At 23.9% G+C, this 24,687-nt stretch overlaps 4 protein-coding genes across 4 annotated transcripts; 2 read left to right on the top strand and 2 right to left on the bottom strand.

The window, feature by feature from the left end:
* Positions 1 to 4,409: 4,409 nt before the first annotated feature.
* On the bottom strand, positions 4,410 to 5,056 carry OCT59_000167 (uncharacterized protein; the record flags this gene model as incomplete). Its single annotated transcript, XM_025329123.2, has 2 exons — positions 4,410 to 4,873; positions 4,975 to 5,056. The coding sequence occupies 2 exons, from the start codon at positions 5,054 to 5,056 to the stop codon at positions 4,410 to 4,412; spliced, it is 546 nt and encodes a 181-aa protein (XP_025178664.2).
* A 3,574-nt stretch (positions 5,057 to 8,630) lies between these two features.
* OCT59_000166 (uncharacterized protein) lies at positions 8,631 to 10,262 on the top strand (the record flags this gene model as incomplete). Its single annotated transcript, XM_025332012.2, has 1 exon — positions 8,631 to 10,262. One exon carries the CDS (start codon positions 8,631 to 8,633, stop codon positions 10,260 to 10,262), a length of 1,632 nt encoding a protein of 543 aa, XP_025178665.1.
* A 6,746-nt stretch (positions 10,263 to 17,008) lies between these two features.
* OCT59_000165 (uncharacterized protein) lies at positions 17,009 to 18,612 on the top strand (the record flags this gene model as incomplete). Its single annotated transcript, XM_025325941.1, has 2 exons — positions 17,009 to 17,015; positions 17,099 to 18,612. The coding sequence occupies 2 exons, from the start codon at positions 17,009 to 17,011 to the stop codon at positions 18,610 to 18,612; spliced, it is 1,521 nt and encodes a 506-aa protein (XP_025178666.1).
* Positions 18,613 to 21,594: 2,982 nt separating this feature from the next.
* Positions 21,595 to 22,510, bottom strand: OCT59_000164 (uncharacterized protein; the record flags this gene model as incomplete). The annotated part of the gene is made up of 8 exons (XM_025332013.2): positions 21,595 to 21,605; positions 21,689 to 21,751; positions 21,822 to 21,884; positions 21,985 to 22,038; positions 22,104 to 22,154; positions 22,221 to 22,265; positions 22,343 to 22,351; positions 22,438 to 22,510. 8 exons carry the CDS (start codon positions 22,508 to 22,510, stop codon positions 21,595 to 21,597), a joined length of 369 nt encoding a protein of 122 aa, XP_025178667.2.
* Between the last annotated feature and the right edge of the window lie 2,177 nt (positions 22,511 to 24,687).

Here is a 24,687-nt window from a genome sequence, read left to right as displayed (position 1 = left end):
ATTCATTTATTATTGTATTGTGTTCAAACATTATTAAAACCATTCATATTGTCTTACATCTGCAAGTGGGATGTTTTACTGCTGAAAAGGAGTCTTTACCTTCTTTGCTTTAAACTTTTGGCCAGAAGTTACAACAGTTTTATCATCATTAATATTTGGTTGTTTTGCTTTAGACCTATGATCAAGACATTTGATATTTTAATTATACTTGTAGCTGAAATCCCTCCTAGTTTCAGTATTGGGTTTTGAACAGTTTAGTATTCAAAAACTGCTTTCCAAAACTGAAATCCTGACCAAAATCCAAACTATGTCCAAAACCTATTATAAGTCCAAAACCTAACTTTATTTATTGCTTTAACTATTAATAATATATCAAACTCCCTATAAAAAAATTATTATGAATATATTCTGATTTTTATCTGGTTCTTGTGTTCCAAAAATCTTCCAATTTTTATTATCGATTTTTCCACAGAAAGTGATCATTTTTCAGAATAATAATTGCATACTTTACCTGAAAATACTTGAATTATACTCTGTAAATTTCATAAATGCAAATGGAGTATTATCGGATGATTTACAAAGATATTATCTTGAAATTATTCAGTAAATTTTATGAATGCAAATGGAAAATTAATGATATTTTCTGAAACTATTCAGTAAATTTCATAAATACAAGCAGAATATCATCATAATTTAATGAATAATAGAATAATATCCTATTTTCAAGAATTCTTGCAAGTATTGTAAATCTTATGAATGGTACTTTGATTCTTAGATGGTTTGGTTGTTCTTTCCAAGCTTGTTCTAGTTGACCTCTTTTTATTACCTATATTTTTATTATAAAGTATTATAAATATTATAACTAGCAAAAGGTCTAAATTATTAAATTCTTGAATGGTTTTCCATAAACTAGATCATGTTGTAATTAAATACATGATGATAAATTGGTAACTCCAAAGGTGTAATATTTTTTCATTCTGGAGGTAGAGAGATAGATGCCTTGTGTATGTGCTTTTTTGATTTTTTTCTTACATTCAGTTTCAACTACAAATATTTTATTATTAAAATGATATATATATATATCAAATAATGCAAGCCCATAATTACCCCAATTTCCAATAATATCTTCAGTAATTTTTTGCAAGGTGAAATCTCCGACAGAAATAGAGAAAGTTGGAAAGTCACTTTTAAACTTGATAGTAATTTAAACAAGTTAATATATTTAAAAATGTTAAATAATAGGGTTTTGTATTGAACCATCTGGAGACTAATAAATACTAAATATTTACTAATGTTATTATAATATTATTTAGTTGAATATTTGTGTATTTACCAATGTATTAATAATGCCAGCTGTAGCAGAACTTGATGGTTTGGAAATGTTAGGAGTAGGTTAATGATTTTGTGTAGTAACTGTTGAAATTGCTTGTTGATTTGTTAATAATAGCTGGAATAGTGAAGATACGCTTGGAACAAGTTCTGTATTTGCAGTGGAATTAGTTATTCTTATTCATGTTATTATCAGCTATAATCTACAATAAACCAGAATAAATTAGAGAAAATAATTTTGTATTTGTAATAGCAAGATTTATTAATATCAATTTATAATACTTACTTATTTTATATTAATTTGATATTTTCTTATTAACATAACAAGAGTAAGAATGTTGAAAAAAATAAAAGAGATAAATGAAAAGTTGGCAAATAAATTATTTTAAAAATAAACTTTTAATAAATATTATTTTTTATAGAAACTAACTTTTCATAAATTTTTTAATAAATATTATTTTTTTTTTATCAAAATAAACTTTTAATAGGTATATCTTCCATAATAGTATTATCAGTAATCTGTTATTATTAGTTTTTTTTGGTATAGTAATTGTCGCAGTACTATGATTAATAATTATGATCAGTATCTGACTCACTTAATTTTTACTAATAATTCATTGTATATCCATATTTATTCAGAATATTTCTAGAAAATTTTCTTATATTCAATTTCAAAATTTTGACTTAAAGCATCATTTATAATGTAATTGGAATATTTTCAAAATATCTGGAAAATAATTGGAGGGTATTGCACAAAATTTTTATAGTAATTGTAGTAACATGGTCAGTTATTAATAGTTAATACTAGTATTTTATAAGTGAACATTCAATCAAATCAACTATGTTTTTGTGAATTATTTGAAGTCATCAAAAGATACAGGTATTTTAATACATATAAATAATTGAAGAATCAGATGTAAATTAATAGCAAGAGATAAACTAAGTTCTTGATTTTAATCAAACTGTTTATAAATAGATATCCATTCATGAATTATTGGGATTTTATTACCTAACATTAAATCAATATATGTATAATTAAAATATTTACTGACAGATTGTATCAAATAAACTCTTGCAATGTCTTTAGTTATACTTTGCAATATATAGTTTGCTCAGAATTCTCATAAAGTTTCTGCATAACTTAATCTGATTATTGTCTTTTTTCAATAAAGGTACCTATCTTCCAAATGAGAGCTCAATTAAGATTATTGTTTGATTTTTTGAGTTATATTAATATCTTAGTAAATCCATCAATTTTATGTTTCTTCATATAAGGAGTAACTTAAAATTTTTAAATTTGACAATTGATATTTATCATATAAGATTAACAACATCCTGATGCATATGAAATAGCCTAGTTGTTATCATTAAAATAAATAAATATGCAGTAGACATTTTTGGCCCGCATTATAGAATTATATTTAATTCTGGCCAAAAGATGATCCAGGCCGGCAGGCCCCTGAACTCGAAATTTATCAATTAATAAAAAAATTTTTTTTTTTAATTAATTAAACATTAGCCACAATTAACTTGATTGGATAATGTTTGATTAAATTCTCAATTATCTAATTGTCCAATGTCCAATTTTTTTTTATTAATTCTGAGATTTTTTTTCATTGTGGCGTGGTTATAGAAACGGCAAGATTATATTTGCTGCGCCAAAATATAAAAAATTTGATTTATTGGGATTCGATTTTTAGATTCAATTAATCGATTCTATTAGATACGATTCGATTTTCGATTAATTCCAATCCCTACAACATAGTGCTGGTGAAAAGGGCATAATGTGAGCCAGAGATGCTTAACTTCATAATAACGGGGAAAATATAACGAATGAACGAATTTGGACAAGTATTTGTAAGAACAAGTAATCCAGTACAAATTCTCGTTCAACTTGGTTGATCTAAATAAAATAAAAAAATGCTGCGGCAAAAATATAAATAAGCAACGCCAAAACTCTGGCCGATTTCGTAAAGCTTTACAGAAATAAAAAGAAAATTCTCATGGTCTCAAATTTATTTTTCTTTTTTTATGAAATCAGATATAATTAAAATTGATGACTTTCTCGATAAATTTTAAATCTACTAATTAATAATCTTTGGAACGTGTTATAAGACACATTTGTGAAAATTATAAATCAAATAATCAAAAAAATAATTATAGATGAGAAATTAAATAAAAACTTTATATTTAACTTATAGTTATATATAAATATATTTAATAAAAGTAAACAAAACGTTAGTATTTGTTGTTGACTTAGCCAAGTCTTTAAAAAACTTGTTGTCACCTGATCACCAACGTTGAGGTGCAGCAACATCGATCAGGGAGGGGAGAAAGGAAAGGAAAGAGAAAGAGAAAGGAGGGAAAGGAGAAAGAGCGAGGGAATAAGGGAAGGGAAAGAGGGAAAGTGAGAAGGGAAAAGGAAAAAAGTAGGGGAATAATGGAAGGGAAGGGGAAAGTAAGCAAATAAGGGAAAGGGAACAAAAAAGATTATCCAAATCATGTGCAAAGGATCTGGTAAGATCCCAATGTTACGCAGTACAAGAATGTGACTAATTACATATATTTGTCACGTGATATGTTCGTCGTGATTTTTAGCAGAACCCGTGTATGGGGTCCATATATTTTGCCCATCACAAATCAAACGTAATTTATCACAGGGCAGTATTCGATAATTAACATTTCCTAAAAATTACATATTTTTAATGTTAAAGAAAAAAAAAATGTTTTTTTATCGAACCTAATTTATTAATAGAACATAGAAAGATGCGATAATTAATTTTGAAAATTTTTTACTTGAATCTTTAAATAAGTACTTTTTACGTATTTTTATGTCGTAGATACATATAATGTAATATGAAAATATAATAAAATACTAACAGCTAATAAAAGCAAAATTACCATGTTTTTCTTTCAATTAATATTATCATTTGATATAAGCAAGATTTGTTGAAAAAAAAAAATATTATTATAATAAAAATTATTAATAAATAAATAAAATAATGAAAAAGAATTTTATAATATTTGCATATAATATTATGAGTTACCAAATTACAAATTACAAAGATAAAAGAATCCATTTATTTTTGTGGATTATAATCTGCGATATAATTTAATGAGCATCCCTGATAGCAAGACGTACTCCCTTGATAATTAGAGTCAAAAGTACAATGAGCATATATATCCATTGACAGTGTGACTTTCCCTCCTGGAGGGGGGAACCTTGAAGCATCAAAATCGTAAGTATGCGTGTAATCAATTGCTCCTTGATAAACTTTGTCACAATCCGGTTGTGGCCCATATACGCAATTATTTGAATCTACGAGATTATCCTCAGAGTAACCATTTACCCATTGACGGTCTACCCAAATAGTAGCAATCGGGTCATTTGGGTTATTTGTGTAAATTTTATAATTACCAATGATCATTGGCCCCTGTTGCAAACAACAAGGGTAATAACCAGGATGTGAAACTCTTTGTGGACCATGTACGGTTACTTCGACCTGATTATTTTGTATAAATTTAATGTCTACAATGCTAATATCTTTTTATTACGATAAAATAGCATAAAGTAAAAAAAAAATAGATGATTTATTAACATCACGCTATCTTGTGCAGAATAAAAATGGTTCTTAGATAGCTTACCTGTGCAATCATGATCAAATCTCCAAGCAAAGATATTGGAGAACGTATTAAGAAATACAATAATAAACACGATATATTTCATGATTGATGAATTGTTTGTATAATGGAATTAGAGGGAACTATGTTTATATTTATATATCAGCAGAATTCAGATTTTAATTTTGTACTAAATAAATTTGGGAATATTTTGATTTCATTTTGATATAATTTAATAACGTGTATTATTATATTTGTTAATCCTTCAAAGAGCTCTGTTTAGAAAGAACTGAAATATTTGCAGAATGAATATGAGAATTATGAGATGCATCTACATACACAAGCAATGTTCTATTTAATAGGAATATATCGGAAGTAATACTAATTAAAATAAACTATCTGAAAGGAAAATTGGTAAATCAAGTATGCACCTTTCCTTCCCCTTTAATAAAAAAGTGTATAATTATATTGGGAATTAATTTAATTTTACCCCTCGAAAAAAATTGATTGTGGATAAAAATGCCGATCTTATATTACATGTAGTGATAATGTAAAACTAATAGAGTAACTTCGACCAAAATTTTGATTAGATTAGAATTCCACTGAATTTCTTATCCTAAATAACTTGAAAATAATGAAAATCTAAAAAATATTTCCACAAAATATTTCCACTAATATAATATTACTTGAAAAAATTTGATAAAGTAATCTCAATTAATTTAAGGTAGCACAACTAACACATGCTTACATAGGTAATGGTTTTTCGTTTTCCTTCTTTTGTAATACCAGTTTATATATCACCCAATGGAAAAAGAAGCCACCATATTTGATAGGAAAATCCAGGTAAAATTGGATCAAAATTTTATATATTTTTTTTTCTTATTTTTTTTAATAATTTGTATATTTAAATATTTTTTTCAAAACATAGAAAATTTCAAAAATATAATGGTTAAAAAAATTAAAAATAAAACAATAATAGTTTATTCCGTGGATATCATTGATTTTCACGATATTCTATAGTGACGTAATTTTATTAATCAGATGATCGATGGTCATCATAGATATCCTTATTAGTTAAAAATCCAGTCATACATATCTTTCTAATGGCGTGTATGATGACAGTTTATTGGGATAATATCCTCATTACGCCTACTAAAAAGACGAAGGTAGAAGAGCCGGAAAGGAGTTTAAATAAGGTAATAAACGGATGGATACTATTAATCCTAAAGTTATGAAGGAGAAAAGTAAAACAAATAAATTTTCTTAATTTTATTTTTTTTTGTCGGGCATGTTTACTTATTCTAGATAAAAAATCACACACGATATATTTGTTCAAATTATTTTGATTATTTCATTGCCGATCCAGAAAGAATTAATTAAAAATGAAAATCGGAATAAAGGCAAATCGCCGATTGATCTGATCGTGTCATTATCCTGAAGTCAATTTTCCGATTGGCCATTTCCAGACTGCGAATTTCCCGAATTTCCCGAAACTCTAAGGATGAAATAAATAATACTATATTTACTCATACAGTATATAAGTTAATAAAAATAGTAAATAAAAAAAATTACGTAAAAAGAATATTAGCATAAGTTATAAAATTCAGTTTTAAAAAAACCGGAGCGAAAAATATTAAAAATTCAGTTTTAAGAAAAATAGAAAGAAAAGATTATTAAAATATAAGTTTTAAAAAACTGAAAAAATTGAAAAAAAAAAAATTTCGACACAAAGAGTGACCAAAAAAAAAAATAAACAAATATAAAAAAAAACAGCTTAAAAAAAGAGACCAAAAAGAGACCGAAAAAAATAATATTTATTTTTAAAAAAAAAATTTAATTTATTTATTTCTGACAAATTATAATCTGACAATACTTCTTTTATAAGCACAAATATTGCTTTTGACAATATTGATACAGTATTTGTCATATGATCTCTCCTTGTGTATAATTTCAGAATTGTTTTGAAGTACGTGTTCCATACTTGCAATTAAATAAAAATAAGTGAATTACAGTATATATTTAAAGAAAAGATGTAAGTATATTCTTAAATATTACAATAGTGAGAAATGGTCATTATTAGAATTAAATAATATAATTTAGTCATTATTTGAAGTCATTACAAAACCCTGAAACGAATTCCTTTTTTGTGAACACTTCAAGGGGTACAAGAATCTGATAAAAAATAACCATTGTAGAAACACTAATCCAAACAAACGCTTCAAAGGCTGCATGGAACATTTGGAGCACTCATAGAACATTAATCTTCTTATTTTCCAGAAGCTTTACAGTACGGTTACGGACTTCTTGTGAGTAGCTTGGATCTTAATTTAATTTCGCAAAACACTATAGAAGGTATGGTTTACTTTACGCTCAAATGTACTATACATCTTTGTAATAATACTGTTATTATGGGAAAAATTTTGACTATGAATTTTCTTTCTGGAACTTAAAAAAAAAAGTACTTTTTTTTGCGCCGATACTTCAACTTTGACTAAAATTTATGGTTACGATACATTTCGCCGAAATCCATCTCACCGAAACCATTTCACCAAAGGGATATTTCACGTTTACCGAAAGGACGTTTCGCCGAAAGTGCATTTTTCGAATCCATTTCACCGAATCGCCCATTCCATTTCGTTAAAAATGGTAGCGATTAACATTTTAATAAAAAAAATGTTCATCGCACAATGAAAATAAAAATTAAATTATTTTTAGAGAATTTTTTTTTCCAGGATATTATTCAAGTATAACTGATATTAATTGTTAAGAAATAAATAAATAACTTATTTTTCTGAAAACATTTATTTATTCACGAAAAAGTAAGTAAAAAAAAAAGACTATTAATATATTATAAACAACGAGATAGATTTAATAAAATCAGCTAATTCAAAAATAAACATTTCTTTTATGTATTTACAATAAAATAACCAAATGGAATAAATAATTTTTCGGCGAAATGTCCATTCGGCGAAATGGATTCGACTAAATAGTTTCGGTGAAATGGACTTCGGCGAAAAGTCCGATACCAAAATGTATAGCCTCGAAGATAAATAAAATATGAAATTTTTTAATATGTCTAATGATAACCTTTCGGAATTATAAAGCTTTGATATTATTTTTCTTACGTCAGACACATACCATTGAGTTAAACGCATACAACAGTTTGAATGGAAGAAAAGTCCGCAATTGACACTCGGAACGTCACTGTTTATAATTGATTATTTGATTTTTAATTACCTAAATAATAGCAAAGTAATAATAATTTAAATCCTTACATCCAAGGATCATGTATAATTTTGGTCAGAATTATAAAATACATGATGTAAGTGACATCTGACTAGTCATTTTCCATCATTATATGCATTTTATTTTTATTTTTGTTTTTAAAATTTAGACAATGATGCAATATGCATAATAAAATTTGTGCTATATCACAACAAAAAATTATTACGTCTATGATCACGTGATCGTTTTATCGAATCATTAAAAATCAAAATTTTTGTCAAAGTCACGTGATTTGATACACGAAATTACTAAATTAACTAAAAAAGGAACGATTTACATATAGTATTTTTAGTTCATATTGTTGCCTTTTTATGGAGTAGTGCAACGTACGTTTAATAAAGTTAATAAAATTATTTCATTTTGAAAATGAAAACCACTTCTCTTTCTTTCTTAACATGGCATGTTCAAAAATATTTTCAGGAGATTTACCCGAATTAACAAATGAAATTATACAACATTTTAGAAAAGATTTTTCAACATTATATTCGTGTCTTTTAGTTAATAGATTTTGGTGTCGTTTAGCGATTCCATTATTATGGGAAAATCCTTTTTTCAATCCTAACCGAAATTATCGTTATGTTGAAATTTATTTATCCTATTTAAGTGAAAGTAGTAAAGAAAAATTTAATGAACATGGTATTATTATTAATAACCTATTACCTTCAAATACATTATTCAATTATCCTAGTTTTATTAAATTTTTAAATATAAGTAGCATTTATTTTTCTATTAAAGAGTGGGTTGATATTTTAGTGGATAATAATCATGAGGATCTAGAAAAATTAGTTTATAGATCATTATTTGAGGTGTTTATTGAAAATGGAGGAATTTTACATTCTTTTGAAATTGCAATGTTTTCAGATATTGGAAATTTTAATGATACTATGGAATTGATTTTACAAAATCCAGGGTTTATATACAAGATTAGAAATTTAAAATTTCAAACCTGTAATATTTCATTTCAAAATATTATGAACATTATTCCTATCTTAAATTTTTTAAATTCTAATTGTAATTCAATCACATCACTTAATTTTTATTTTTATTTTGCTTTATCTAATATTAATGATTTTTCATTAATTGAAAATTGTTTATCACAAATAATTATTTCACAACTTAATCTTAAAATAATTTCATTTAGTTCTTGTAGTGTTATTTTATATAAACCATTTTTATCATTAAGAAATTCTAATTGTCCAAATACTTTAAATACAATTATATTTGATAATATTGACTTTAAAAATATAATTATTACTTTACAAGAAGTATTTGATCAATTGAATGTTATAGAATCTATTCATATTGTCAATTGTAATTCTTTAAATTCTGAATTTGTTCAACAAATTATTAAGGTTACTAAACCTTTTAAATTGAGAACTTTATTTATGAAGGAAATCTTGCATATTGAATCATTACAATTTCTATTACAAAAATGTGGTGATTATTTAGAAAATTTCGAATTTGGATATACAAGCGAAGAATATGAAGAATCAAGACGACAATTACTTAAACTAGTTATAAAATATTGTACAAAAATTAAACGTCTTATTTCACCCAAGCCTGATGATAATAATATTTATCTATTAATTAAAAATATTGGAAAAACTATTAATTATCTTACAATTAATAATTATCATGATGAATATAGCTCAATTGTATTACAAAATTTAGGACAAGTTCTTCCTTCTAAATTAGATTATTTACGATTATCACTTTCATTTAATTCAAGTGATCTTGAAATATTTTTAAGAAATTCTCAACATACTTTTATTAAGAAATTATTAATTAGTAATATGATGCAAAATGAAGGTGAAGGTATTTTATTTTATATAAAGGAATATATTATGAGGAAGGAAAGGGTTAAATATTTGGCTTTTTCAGAATATTATCCTAATGATGATACGGATAGAGAATTGTTTTCTTTAGAAGATGAAGTAAATGAATTTAAATTACATAATATTATAGTTCAAAAATGTTCTGATTTATATACTTCTATGTATAGTTTTATTTACGATTTTTATATATAACTACTATTTACGCAATTTGTATGTGTACTACATCACTATATAAGATTGGAAATAAAGCAAAATAATTTATCATTATTAATTAAAATATCAATAGTTCAAATCAGGTTATTTGTTTAATGTTTTTTATAATTTATTTACGAATTTAATATTTTGACCATACATAATAAAGGAAATTTATTTAAATTAAACGATTGCAAATATAAAATATTTAATTATTTGATAAGATTAATTATTTTTTACACTTCTTTTCATAGAATTTAACAAAATCAAATAATTTCTTATTAATTTATTTAATTTATATATATCAAATAAGTGAAAAACAATGTAAGATCATTGATGTTTCTCAGTGAATTCTCACATCACAAAAAAAATTATAAATAAAGATTTTTTTTTAGGGTTAGTTCATTGATATAGAACGGTGTCATATAATGAAGGATTATAAAGCACACAAAGATTTGGGGCTCTTTCCACCGATCATCATGTCCATAATTTTTAGGATGCAAAAAAAGGTGGAAGAGTGCAAAAGTTTACTATAAGAAAATTTTATTACAGTACCAGACAAACATTACCAACTGACAACTGTATATTCATATAGCTTTCGTTTGAGACCACTTTCGTGGAAAGTTGATATGAAGAAGGTCTGTGGGCTTTTTCAAGTTTTTCTTTCATCTTCGGCTAGATAGGTGTTTCGAGCCTAGCAAGTTAATGGGGCTCATTATATCACAAAAAGTTTGCGGCAAACGGTGTAAGAACGGGGTTTGACTACCTATTTTTCGCTTTGGCTTTTTGCGAACTTAGACTCGAACCGACTTGGACTTGGCTTCCTGACAATTTTTTTCATTCCGTGGCGCAGAAACAACTTTAACATGTGCTTGGGACAACCAAAAAGGAAAGGTTTTTTACCCGTAGAACTAACCATATGGAGATGGCACCATCGATTACGTGGATTACGCAACTTTTTGTACCACTCTGACGAGTCTTCTGGAATCAACCTTCGGCGTAATATCAGTATCTTACACCTGCGTTTGCTCTACCGGCGTCTTAAACGTCATTAGAGGCCATTAGGGAAGGAATTCTCCCTTGAATTCAATTTAGTTTTATTTTTTTTTCTGTTTTATTTTTGCCGCTCTTTTACATATTGTATTAGTTTTAGTTTTTTTGGAGTCTGGTGCACGTAGTTTATTTAATTTAGTTTAGATTTGTTAGCTATAGGGTTATTGTTAATTTCCTCTATGTATTTTGGTTTCTTTTTTGTATTTACGTTCTGTAAAATACTTAAATAAAGATGCATTGCTAACTTTTTTTTTTTAAAAAAAAATATTTACTTCAGAAGCAGAAAGATATACATTATTTACATCATCATGAAATAAATGTTGTTTTTCATACCAAAGCTTTTATCGAATTCCTATTTCTGTCTTTTATGAACAATTACTCTGTTTACAGATCTTTCTATAGAACATATTAGCCCTGTTCATTGCATTTTTCGGTCGGATTTTGTTGTACAAAATTATTCAATAAAAATTTTTTATTTTCGATCGCAAATTGAACTGCTTTAGATTGAAATTTAGTTCGAACTCCTTATATTGATATATTTTTTTCTTAAATGTCACGTAAACAGAAATTATCTAATTTTGGTTTGTTATTTTTTTGGAGTTCGACCAAAAAACCCCAAAAAAATTGGGCTAAAAAGTTCAGAAAATGGTTGCATTGTACAAACTGATCAGCCCAATCAAAATTAACTTAAATCTGACCAAAAAATGCGACCAACCGGAAATTAACAGGGCTATTGTTATTGAAATCCTTAAAAATATGGGACTGATATTTGATGACAAAGAATTAATTAAAAATATTAGTAATTATATTCAAATTCGGATCTGTTCTTGAACATGTGCGTGAATAATATAAATATAATCTTCAATTATATTTTATTCATATAATGAAAAATATATAGAATTTATTTCTTGATATAGATTTTTTAAAAATATCATATATTTTATATCGTTATTACCAATAATTTCAGAAGAAATTCATGATAATTATAAATATATTAATATAATGAGTATAGTACTATAGTGGCGTGTCTAATAATTCAGTAAGTAGTATGCAATATGTAATATATTTAAAACAATAAAAAGATATTATTGGGCGTTTTTTATAAAACTAGTAACGATTTTGTTGATCATTTTTGTTGATCATTTATTTTAAATTTATTATAAATTTTGTCACGAGATTTTCTATGGAAATCATTTCTCAATTTGTTATTAAAACACCTGCTGAATTGCCTCGAAATTGAAAATCATTTCCCTTTTTATAAAAAAATTTCCTTTTTGGTAAAAAACTCTCAGATTAATCTTATATAACTTTATGTAAATGTCAATGACAATGTCAATGTCAGTGACAATGTCAATGTCAGTGACAATGTCAATGTCAATGTCAATGTCAATGTCAATGTCAATGACAATGACAATGAAAAAAACTTCTAATGCCAACTTTTCGCAAAAACTCTTCCTGTGCCACTAAAAGTCCCTGTTAAATTGTTGCATCATTCAATATTTACATAATTTCATTTTTTTGTTGATCATTAAAATTTCATAAAATATTGCAAAAAAATAAAAAAATTGTAAAAAAAATGTTTCAGTGTTTTTTCATATAATATTATTAAAAAAAATGCCAAAAACTTTTTTTTTTGCATTACTATTAAGAAAAAAACGTTTTGGCATTTTTCCATATAAAATTATAAAAAAAATAACACAAAAACGTTTTTTCTTCATTTTTGATTTTTTTAACAAAAAATGTCAAGACTGACGTTTTTAATTAAAAAAACCAATATTTTTTTGATTTTTAATCACAAAAATGTCAAAGTCTGACGTTTTTAATTAAAAAAATCATTTTTTTTTGATTTTTTAATAACAAAAACGTCAAGTCTGACATTTTTAATTAAAAAAAACCAATATTTTTTTGATTTTTATTTTTAATCACAAAAATGTCAAGTCTGACGTTTTTTAATTGAAAAAATCATTTTTTTGATTTTTTAATAACAAAAATGTCAAGTCTGACGTTTTTAATCAAAAAAAACATTTTTTTTTGATTTTTTAATTACAATAATGTCAAGTCTAACGTTTTTAATCAAAAAAATCATTTTTTTTGATTTTTTAATTACAAAAACATCAAGTCTGACATTTTTAATCAAAAAAATCATTTTTTTTGATTTTTTAATTACAAAAACATCAAGTCTGACATTTTTAATCAAAAAAATCATTTTTTTTGATTTTTTAATTACAAAAACGTCAAGTCTGACATTTTTAATTAAAAAAAACAATATTTTTTTGATTTTTAATTACAAAATGCCAAGTCTGACGTTTTTAATTAAAAAAACCAATATTTTTTTGATTTTTAATCACAAAAATGTCAAAGTCTGACGTTTTTAATTAAAAAAATCATTTTTTTTGATTTTTTAATAACAAAAACGCCAAGTCTGACGTTTTTAATTAAAAAAAACCAATATTTTTTTGATTTTTATTTTTTAATCACAAAAATGTCAAGTCTGACGTTTTTTAATTAAAAAAATCATTTTTTTTGATTTTTTAATAACAAAAATGTCAAGTCTGACGTTTTTATCAAAAAAATCATTTTTTTTTGATTTTTTAATTACAATAATGTCAAGTCTAACGTTTTTAATCAAAAAAATCATTTTTTTTGATTTTTTAATTACAAAAACATCAAGTCTGACATTTTTAATCAAAAAAATCATTTTTTTTGATTTTTTAATTACAAAAACGTCAAGTCTGACATTTTTAATTAAAAAAAACAATATTTTTTTGATTTTTAATTACAAAATGCCAAGTCTGACGTTTTTAATTAAAAAATCAATATTTTTTTTGATTTTTAATCACAAAAACATCAAGTCTGACATTTTTAATTAAAAAAAACCAATATTTTTTTTGATTTTTAATCACAAAAACGTCAAGTCTGACGTTTTTAATTAAAAAAATCATTTTTTTGATTTTTTAATTACAAAAACGTCGAGTCTGACATTTTTAATTAAAAAATCATTTTTTTTTGATTTTTTAATTACAAAAACGTCAAGTCTGACGTTTTTAACTAAAAAAATCAATTTTTTTGATTTTTAATTACAAAATTGTCAAATCTAACATAAAAAATAATTTTTTGAATCATAAAAATGTCAAATCTGACGTTTTTAATTAAAAAATCATTTTTTTTTATTTTTAATCACAAAAATGTCATGTCTGACGTTTTTAACTAAAAAAATCATTTTTTTTTTGATTTTTTTAATTAAAAAACGTCAAGTCTGACGTTTTTTAACTAAAAAAATCATTTTTTTTTTTGATTTTTTAATTAAAAAACGTCAAGTCTGACGTTTTTTAACTAAAAAAGTCATTTTTTTGATTTTTTAATTACAAAAATGTCAAATCTCACGTTTTTAATTAAAAAAAATCATTTTTTTTATTTTTAATCACAAAAATGTCATGTCTGACGTTTTTTAACTAAAAAAGTCATTTTTTTTTGATTTTTTAATTACAAAAATGTCAAGTCTGACATTTTTTAACTGAAAAAGTCATTTTTTTGACTTTTTAATTACAAAAACGTCAAGTCTGACGTTTTTTAACTGAAAAAGTCATTTTTTTGATTTTTTAATTACAATAACGTCAAGCCTGACATTTTTTAACTAAAAAAGTCATTTTTTTGATTTTTTAATTACAAAAACGTCAAGCCTGACATTTTTTAACTAAAAAAGTCATTTTTTTGATTTTTTAATTACAAAAACGTCAAGCCTGACGTTTTTCAACTAAAAAAGTCATTTTTTTGATTTTTTAATTACAAAAACGTCAAGCCTGACGTTTTTCAACTAAAAAAGTCATTTTTTTGATTTTTTTAATTACAAAAACGTCAAGCCTGACGTTTTTCAACTAAAAAAGTCATTTTTTTGATTTTTTAATTACAAAAGCGTCAAGTCTGACATTTTTTAACTAAAAAAATCATTTTTTTTTATTTTTAATCACAAAAATGTCATGTCTGACGTTTTTAACTAAAAAAAACATTTTTTTTATTTTTTAATTACAAAAACGTCGAGTCTGACATTTTTTAACTAAAAAAGTCATTTTTTTGATTTTTTAATTACAAAAACGTCAAGTCTGACGTTTTTTAACTAAAAAAGTCATTTTTTTGATTTTTTTAATTACAAAAACGTCAAGTCTGACGTTTTTTAACTAAAAAAGTCATTTTTTTGATTTTTTTAATTACAAAAACGTCAAGTCTGACGTTTTTTAACTAAAAAAGTCATTTTTTTGATTTTTTTAATTACAAAAACGTCAAGTCTGACGTTTTTTAACTAAAAAAGTCATTTTTTTTGATTTTTTTAATTACAAAAACGTCAAGTCTGACGTTTTTTAACTAAAAAAGTCATTTTTTTTGATTTTTTTAATTACAAAAACGTCAAGTCTGACGTTTTTTAACTAAAAAAGTCATTTTTTTTGATTTTTTAATTACAAAAATGTCAAGTCTGACGTTTTTTAACTAAAAAAGTCATTTTTTGATTTTTTAATTACAAAAACGTCAAATCTGACGTTTTTAATTAAAAAAATCATTTTTTTTATTTTTAATCACAAAAATGTCATGTCTGACGTTTTTTAACTAAAAAAGTCATTTTTTTTTGATTTTTTAATTACAAAAACGTCAAGTCTGACGTTTTTTAACTGAAAAAGTCATTTTTTTGATTTTTTAATTACAAAAACGTCAAGCCTGACGTTTTTTAACTAAAAAAGTCATTTTTTTGATTTTTTAATTACAAAAACGTCAAGCCTGACGTTTTTTAACTAAAAAAGTCATTTTTTTGTTTTTTTAATTACAAAAACGTCAAGTCTGACGTTTTTAATAAAAAAATCAATTTTTTTTATATTTAATTATAAAAACGTTTGATGACCCGACCCAAAATTTTTGAGTCAATCTGACAGTATAATGATTATAACTCACTAATAATTACCAAGTTACTCTAGTTTAAATTATAAGATAAAAAAAACGGAATTTATTAAGTAAAAATATTTGAATATTTAAAATTAACTCAAGCGATTTGAAATTATTTCAAAAAATGTAACAAATATTTTATTAAAAGGTTATATTAATGAGTAATATAATGCGAGAAGAATGTGAATATATTTTCTTTGTACTATGAAAATGTTATGGTGTGCTTACTAATATTTTAGACGAATGACGATTGTGTAGATCACGTGACATACTGTATATACAATCATGAGTAAGATTGAGTAGTCACCACCCAATGGTTTATGAAACAATGATTCATCTTATAACAAGACCATATAATACAGCTTGGCATTGTTCTATATTTCCATCGTTTTATTACTGTTTTATTGTGAATTATCTAATTCAGATTAAAATGATTTTTTTAATGTTTTACGTCAAGATTTCAGATTTCCGAAATTAGTAAGTTAATTTATATTATTAAATTATTCTATAATTATTTTCAAAATCAATCATAAGAATTATAGACTAATTTAATAATAAGAAATCATTTTATAATTTACCCAGTTACAAAATATTATAATATGAAAAAATAAAAATATTATCGACGACCGAGAATAGATAACAAGAGATTATCCGAACAAAGGAACGATTTACATGGAGTAAGTAGTACAACATACGGTTACAAAAAAAAATAAATAAATTTTGTTCCCATTGTGGGATGAAAGCCACTTTTTTCTTTCTCAAACATGGCATGTTCAAAAATATTTTCAGGAGATTTACCCGAATTAACAAATGAAATTATACAACATTTTCAACATTACATTCGTGTATTTTAGTTAATAGATTTTGGTGTCGTTTAGCGATTCCAATATTATGGGAAGATCCATTTACAATTTCTAACCGAAATTATCGTTGTATTGAAATTTATTTACACTTTTTAAATGAAGATAGTAAAGCAAAATTTAATGAATATGGAATTAATAATAATTTAGTACCTAAAAATACATTATTCAATTATCCTAATTTTATTAAATACTTAACTATAACTGGTATTCACTTTTCTGTTGAAAAATGGGTTGATACTTTAGTGGATAATAATCATAAGAATCTAGAAAAATTAGTTTATAAATCATTATTTGAAGTGTTCCTTAAACATGAAGGGAGCTTACATTCTTTTAGATTTATAATGTCTAGGAATATTCATTTTACTTGTTTTGATAATACTATGGAATTGGTTTTACAAAATCCACATTTTACTTACAATATTAAAAATTTTACATTACGTATTTTTCATGCTCCAAATGTCACGAATATCATTTCCTTTTTAAAATTTTTATGTTCTAATTGCAATTTAATCACATCACTTCATTTTTCTTTATCTAGTATTAATGATTTTTCAGCAATTAGAAAATATTTATCACAAATGATTATTTCACAACATAATCTCAAAATAGTTTCATTTGGAACTAGTATTGATATTTTATATCACCTATTTTTATCATTAAAAAATTCTAATTGTTCAAATACTTTAAATACGATTATATTTGATAGTATTGATTTTAGAAATGTAATTACAGTTTTACAAGAAGTATTTGATCAATTGAATGTTTTAGAATCAATTCATATTCTTTATTGTGATTCTTTGAATTCCGATTTTGTTCAACAAATCATTAAAGTTATCAAACCTTTTAAATTGAGATCTTTATGTATTAAGGATATATTATATATTGAATCATTACAACTTCTATTACAAAAATGTGGTGATTATTTAGAAAATTTTGAATTTGGATCTGAGTGTGAAGAGTATGAAGGATCAAGACAACAATTTCTTGAATTAATTATGAAATATTGTACAAAAATTAAACGTTTTACTACTGAAAATCCTGATGACATTAATATTTATCTATTAATTGAAAATATTGGACAAACTATTAATTGTCTTACTATTGATATTTATTATGATGACTTAGATTCAAATGTATTACAAAATTTAGGACAAGTTCTCCCTTCTAAATTAGAATATTTACATTTATCACTTTCATTTAATTCAAGTGATTTTGAAATATTTTTAAAAAATTCTCAAAACACTTTTATTAGAAAATTAATAATTAATAATGTGATGCAAGATGAAGGAGAAAGTATTTTGTTTTACATAAAGGAATATATTATGAGGAAGGAAAGGGTTAAATATTTAGCTTTTTCAGAATGTTTTCCATATGATGATACGGCTAGAGAATTGTTTTCTTTAGAAGATGAAGTAAATGAATTTAGATTGCATAATGTTATAGTTCAAAGATATGATGATTTATGTATTTCTATACATGGTATTATTTATGATTTAAATGTGTAATGTGTTATACAATTTAATAAACTCGAATATGTATCTTAAAAATATAAGACGTATTAATACAATACAATTAATGTATTCTGTGCAGTGTGATAAACTATTTTGTAACTTAAAGCATGATCAAATTACGGATTGAAAAAGTTGTCTAATGTCATTTAAATCAAATCTGCTAATATTTTCCTGTCAAATCATCATTTGAATACATTCAAAATTTTCTTTTTAATTATCATATACACATTGAGCAATACTGACATTGATAAAGAACTGGTCTATATAGTCTTATACCAAGAAGTTCTTTAATTAATTATTATAAAATATTATTGGAGGTAAATGAAATTAAACGCCAATTTTTCTCATCAATTAAGCGAATTATTAAAATTTTTATTAATGTTTTCTATTATATAATAAATTTAAGAAACTAAAAGAAAGATAGTTAGAATGTTTCCAAAGTTAAATCAAAAAAACACATGTGACACCCTTTTCTAAATTGCCGGTTTTTTTTTGTTCCATAAAGTTCAAGAAGCTGCAATGTCTAAAAGAGAATAAGAAAGCAACATTAAAACATTTTAGAATATAAGTCAAATACTGTATCGATAAATTCCAATGATATTAAAATATATATATTAAATGTTGAAGATGTGTTACGTAAAATTACAATATTTGTCGATTTTCTGAAGTGTAAAAAAAAATAATTTTTTTCTTTATTAATGGTTTATTACTTTAGTAATAAATTATTGATGTTTAATGAGACGAATTTAAAGTATCAAAAAAAAGTGAATTAAAATTCGATTTTGATGGTTGTATAATAATCCAATAACATAAAATAGCAGACACTAACAAAATTTATTGCTTTTTTTTCGTGATATAATGAGTATATAAAAAATTGAAAATTAACATGATTTAGGCGGTTAGGCCATTTTTTTTCTTCTGCAATGAAATATATAAAAAAAACACTTTCTTTAAAAAATAATCAGAAGATAATAATAATCCTTGCGTAAAATTTTACTATATATAAACAAATTATCACATTTGAAGACTAAATATTGAAAAATAATACAATATATATCCCTTTCTAAATATAATGAGTTAATGACGTGATTGTTGATTTATAAGCAATCTCATCCTTAAAAATTAACTGTTTAATATTTGTATGTTATTGTACGGGCGTGCTTGATAATGGTATGATGTGGCACGGAGTGCCACATCAGATCATTATTAAGCACGCCCGTACAATAACATACAATTAATATACGGATCAGAATGACCATCATTAAACTTTTTTTATACTTTATTAGTTTATTTCTTCTTCTCTTTCTAAATCACCTTTATTGAATCTTTTAGTACATAAATAATGTCAAAAGAAAGAGTAATATATTTTTATGAATATTTGATTGTTATGCTAATATTAAAACATTATCTTTTTTATTTTATGCATTTTTAATAATATCTATAATCATATACTGTATTTTATAAACTTCATAATTATATAAATTTGCATTTAATAATATTGAGCACGTTATAATCGCTATATTAAGCATGACGTGCAGAATATTGGTACAACGTGTACATGATGGTCCTATAGAGCCGTATATTAATATTAATTAATATTCCTTTAGTCCAATTATTTAAATTAATTCTACTTTTACCTTTACTTTCATTTAATTCATATGGTCAATATTTATCATTTTGATATAATGTTTTCATGATTTAATTCTTTTCCTTTTGCTATTTTAGGAAATATTACTAACACTTCGTTAAAAGCAAACAAGTAGAAGATTGGAGTTTAAATTGCTATTGAAATCACTTAGATAATCAGATTATTTTATTGTATCAGAAAGGAAATTCCACTTCTCCTTACACTAAGTTGGGAATAGTCTTATTTCTAGCCTGATAAGTTATAATGGGGATGCAATTCTTGATATCTATATACAATGAATATTATGCATATTATTACTCTTAATAAAGTTTTTGATCTCTTTATATTGTATAAAGTTTTTTATCTACTGAAAAAAGAATTTTTTACGGATGATAACAATAAATTTCTCTTGAAAATTTTTACTGTTGGAATAATATGTATAGTATGTTTATTAGTTAATTTATAAGGAAATACTAAATAAAATTCTTTTATATGTAATACTTACAGCGTTTGAATATTTTTCATATTGTCAACATTAAAATTTAAATAACATACTCAAAATGAATATTTTGGTTGAAATTGGTTGCCAGATTACAGAATGAAACTGGATATATATTTAATCAAATATTGAATTTAAATGTGGTTATATAAATTAACCTGTTGCATTAAGTGTCACTAATGATTACCTTCATACCAATTTTTGATAATTGCGCTGAATTTACAAGTGACCGGGATATTTATTTCCCGGTCTAATATAGATAGCCGAGAAATCTCTAATTATAGTTTAAAATAGTTAAATAGTTTAAAATAGTCAATCACATGTTACATACAGTATTTAATGAGTGACGCGCTCCAGGGGATTACCTAGTATTTATTTCAGGAAACACTAGGGTTTTTTTCCAAAAGGGTAAAAAACCTATTATTCCCAGCTTTCATATGAATAATACTAAACCATTTTGAAAATGGCTAATGAGTAAGAATTTTTAATAAATACATTTATTATGTAATCCATAAATGATTATATGATTTAACATCGAATAAAAGATTATAATCGGTCAATTAAAATATTTCTTATTATTCACTTAAATTTTACACATTTTTTTGCAAAATTATATCACTCGTGTATGATATTTTATAATGATGTAATAAATACTTATAAATTTATAATAATAAATAATTTCTTTATTTAATAATTGAATAATCCTATAAAAAAAATAAGAATGACTAAATTATTTAAATTACAAACTAAGAATCTTCCTATTACTCTATAATCTTAGTGTTTAAATAATTCAACGTAAAATAAATAATAAAAATGAATTTGAATTCATATTGTCAAATTGTAAATTAATTTAAGATTCATCTATAAAATGGATAGATTAGTAAATAAATGTAATTTATTATTTTAATATCATATTGTTAAAAATACTAAATAATAAAACAAACCATCGAGAATTTCTGATTTAGTATTTTGTTCTGAATGAAGGCTTGGATTATTTTGTACTTCATCTGTAAAAGTAAAATAAATTAGAATAATGACCTAATTTATCTTATAAATAATTTAATAAATATAGCTTACCATTAGTACCAATATTTGATCGTCGTTGCATGAATTCTCTCTCATAGTCATTTTGAACGTCTACTATTATCAATAAATCAAATTTTATTAATATACTCATCAACGAAAATATTATAAGAAAATTAGAATCGATATATAATAAATAAATATTTTAAGGCTTTACCGTTCTCTATTTTTAATTTTTTGGATAATCTTGGTGATTCTTTACTATCATTATCTAAAATTAAGATATACAGTAAATTAGTATTTATTTATTATAAAACACTAATAAGAATAAATTACCATTGGAACTAATTGATATATATTGATTACTCGATTTACTAAGATTACTAGCTATAATAAAATGGATCATTTAATATTTATTATATAAAATTCAACATAATTTTAATAAATACTTACTATTGCTAGAAATACCAAAATCATATGATCTAGTGATATAAAATGCTATTTTTTAAAAAAAAATCAATTTATTTATTAATTAATAAAGGAACTTAAACTAAAACATTTTATCTTTATATTACCTTTTTGTTCTATTATTATTTATAAAAAGAAGATATTATTAATAATACTTATATTAAAAAGAAGATTAAATTAATAATATATGAAAAAATTATACCTTCTGTTGCATTTTTTGGTTCAGATAGATTTTCAAAATTATAAATTTTACTTGTAAATAATTTACTATTCATGTTAATTTTTTCTTTATCTACTTTTGCTATTAATTGAGGTAATTCATTTGGATTATTTTGATAATATGTTTTAATTTCTCTTATCTTCTCCAATAGTGTATTAGCATCAGGTCTTTTTAATGGATTAGCATCCCAACATTGTTCCATTAAACTTTTATATTTTAAAGGAATTTCTGATATAATTTTTGGTCTCATACCATTAATAATATTAATTGCAAGATTACAATCATGTTCATAATTCATAAATGGTGGTTGTCCAGATGAAATTTCCCACATAAGCATTGCAATACTATAAATATCAGATTTAAAAGTATATCCTCTTCCAATAATAACTTCAGGTGCTATGTAAGGAAGAATTCCATATATACTAGTTGATGGTTTGTCTGCAGGACCACAAAATCCAAGATCACTAATTCGCCAAAGATCATAAAACTGGGAATATAATATATTTCCAGAATGCAAATCTCTATGAATTGAATTCTCTTTATGAATAGAATCAAATGCATCAATTATTTCAAAAGCAATTCTAATTCTTTCATTCCATGTAAGTTGATTATGATTTTGTTGTAAATATTCTCTTAAATTAATATCACATTTATTCATTACAAGAATATAATTTCCATGTGATGGATTTTGTGTTATACCATAACATTGAACAATCTCTGAACGTTTGTTACTTAAAGTTAAATGTGATTTAGCCTTTAAAAAAATAATAAAATTTATTATTAATTATTAAATTTTAAGTTTAAGTTCTTTAAATATTTTAAGTTACAAACCTCTTCAAACCAACTTTGACTTGCATTTTCAACATTTTTTAATTCTTTAAGTATTACATTACAAGTTCCAACTCTTACTAATTGTTGCACTTTAGAATCCCATTCTTCATATTGTCCACCAATCCATTTTGCTGTATAAATCTCTGAGAATCCACCTTTTGTCAGATATTTAATATTTTCTAAATTATTATATGGGATCCATTCAATTACTATTGCTGGGTTATTTGTCTCCATTTGACATTTTTTTATTAAATCATCAATATCATTATTTCCAGATGTCCAATTTGAGAAGTTTGCTTTTAAATAATTTCGAATACAATATTCACAATATAATGTAGCCAAACATTTTTGGTTACAATTTTCACAAATTCTTCTTGTCCCTAAATTATAAGTAATTTTATCTCGGTCATAACCTTTATTATTTAATCTTATTGCTTCAGTTTTTTCTTCTTCTGTAAGAGAATCATCATCAAGAATTTTTTGTTCACAAAATTCGTATTGTTTATGAAAGCCAACACAAATATTATAATCAATTAATAAATGTGCTCTCGTAAGTGCTGCTTCTATTAAATTCATTCGAATATTAGACATTTTTGTAAAAAAAAAATTTTTTTTTTTTTAATAATAGTTGTTAAAAAAAATAAAGTTTCCATTGACGGTAAAACTGGTGCGACCAACAAAATTTAGTATTGTCTACTGATCTACCTGTCATTGTGCTACATTGTCATCTGATCATAAGCAAATTAAATAAAGGTTCTTAACTTTTCATTTAACTTGTAAGATCATTTTTATTTATTTATTTATTTCTTGTAAAAATATGATGTAAAAATACAGAGGCACTAAATAACATTAAAGATTGTACAAAAAAAAAAGTTTTAAAATTATTTTCTACGAAATTAATGAAATGTATTTCTAAAAAATGATGCTTTGGAAATAAGAATTTATTAATCAAATCCTCATAGAATTCAATATATCAATCACACTATAAATTCATAAAATAAAATTTTCAAAATCTATCTCAATTGGATCCGTATTGATGATGATGATTGAATATGATATCAATAAATTCCAGTAAAAAAAATCACATGTCGATCAATTTTTTTAAACTAATATCATCAATTGTCTTTTTTTCTCTCTTAAGTTAACTAAATTAATAATTTTAATAAAATTAATATTACTTATATTTAATTGTGCTTAAATTTTACTTTTAGTTATTATGTTTAATGAGTCGAAATTTAAAGTTTCAAAAAATAGTAATCAAAATTCAATTTTAATGATTAAATTTTAGTCGCATAATATTTCGATATAAATATAGCACAATAAAATACTATTCAAAGTTAATTTATTGTATAATGAGTTTATAAATTTAAAATCAAAGTATTACGGAGATGATAAGATATA

Source organism: Rhizophagus irregularis, chromosome 1 (assembly GCF_026210795.1).
Source record: "Rhizophagus irregularis chromosome 1, complete sequence".
NCBI lineage: Eukaryota > Fungi > Glomeromycota > Glomeromycetes > Glomerales > Glomeraceae > Rhizophagus > Rhizophagus irregularis.
This window is presented reverse-complemented; position numbering and strand designations above follow the sequence as displayed.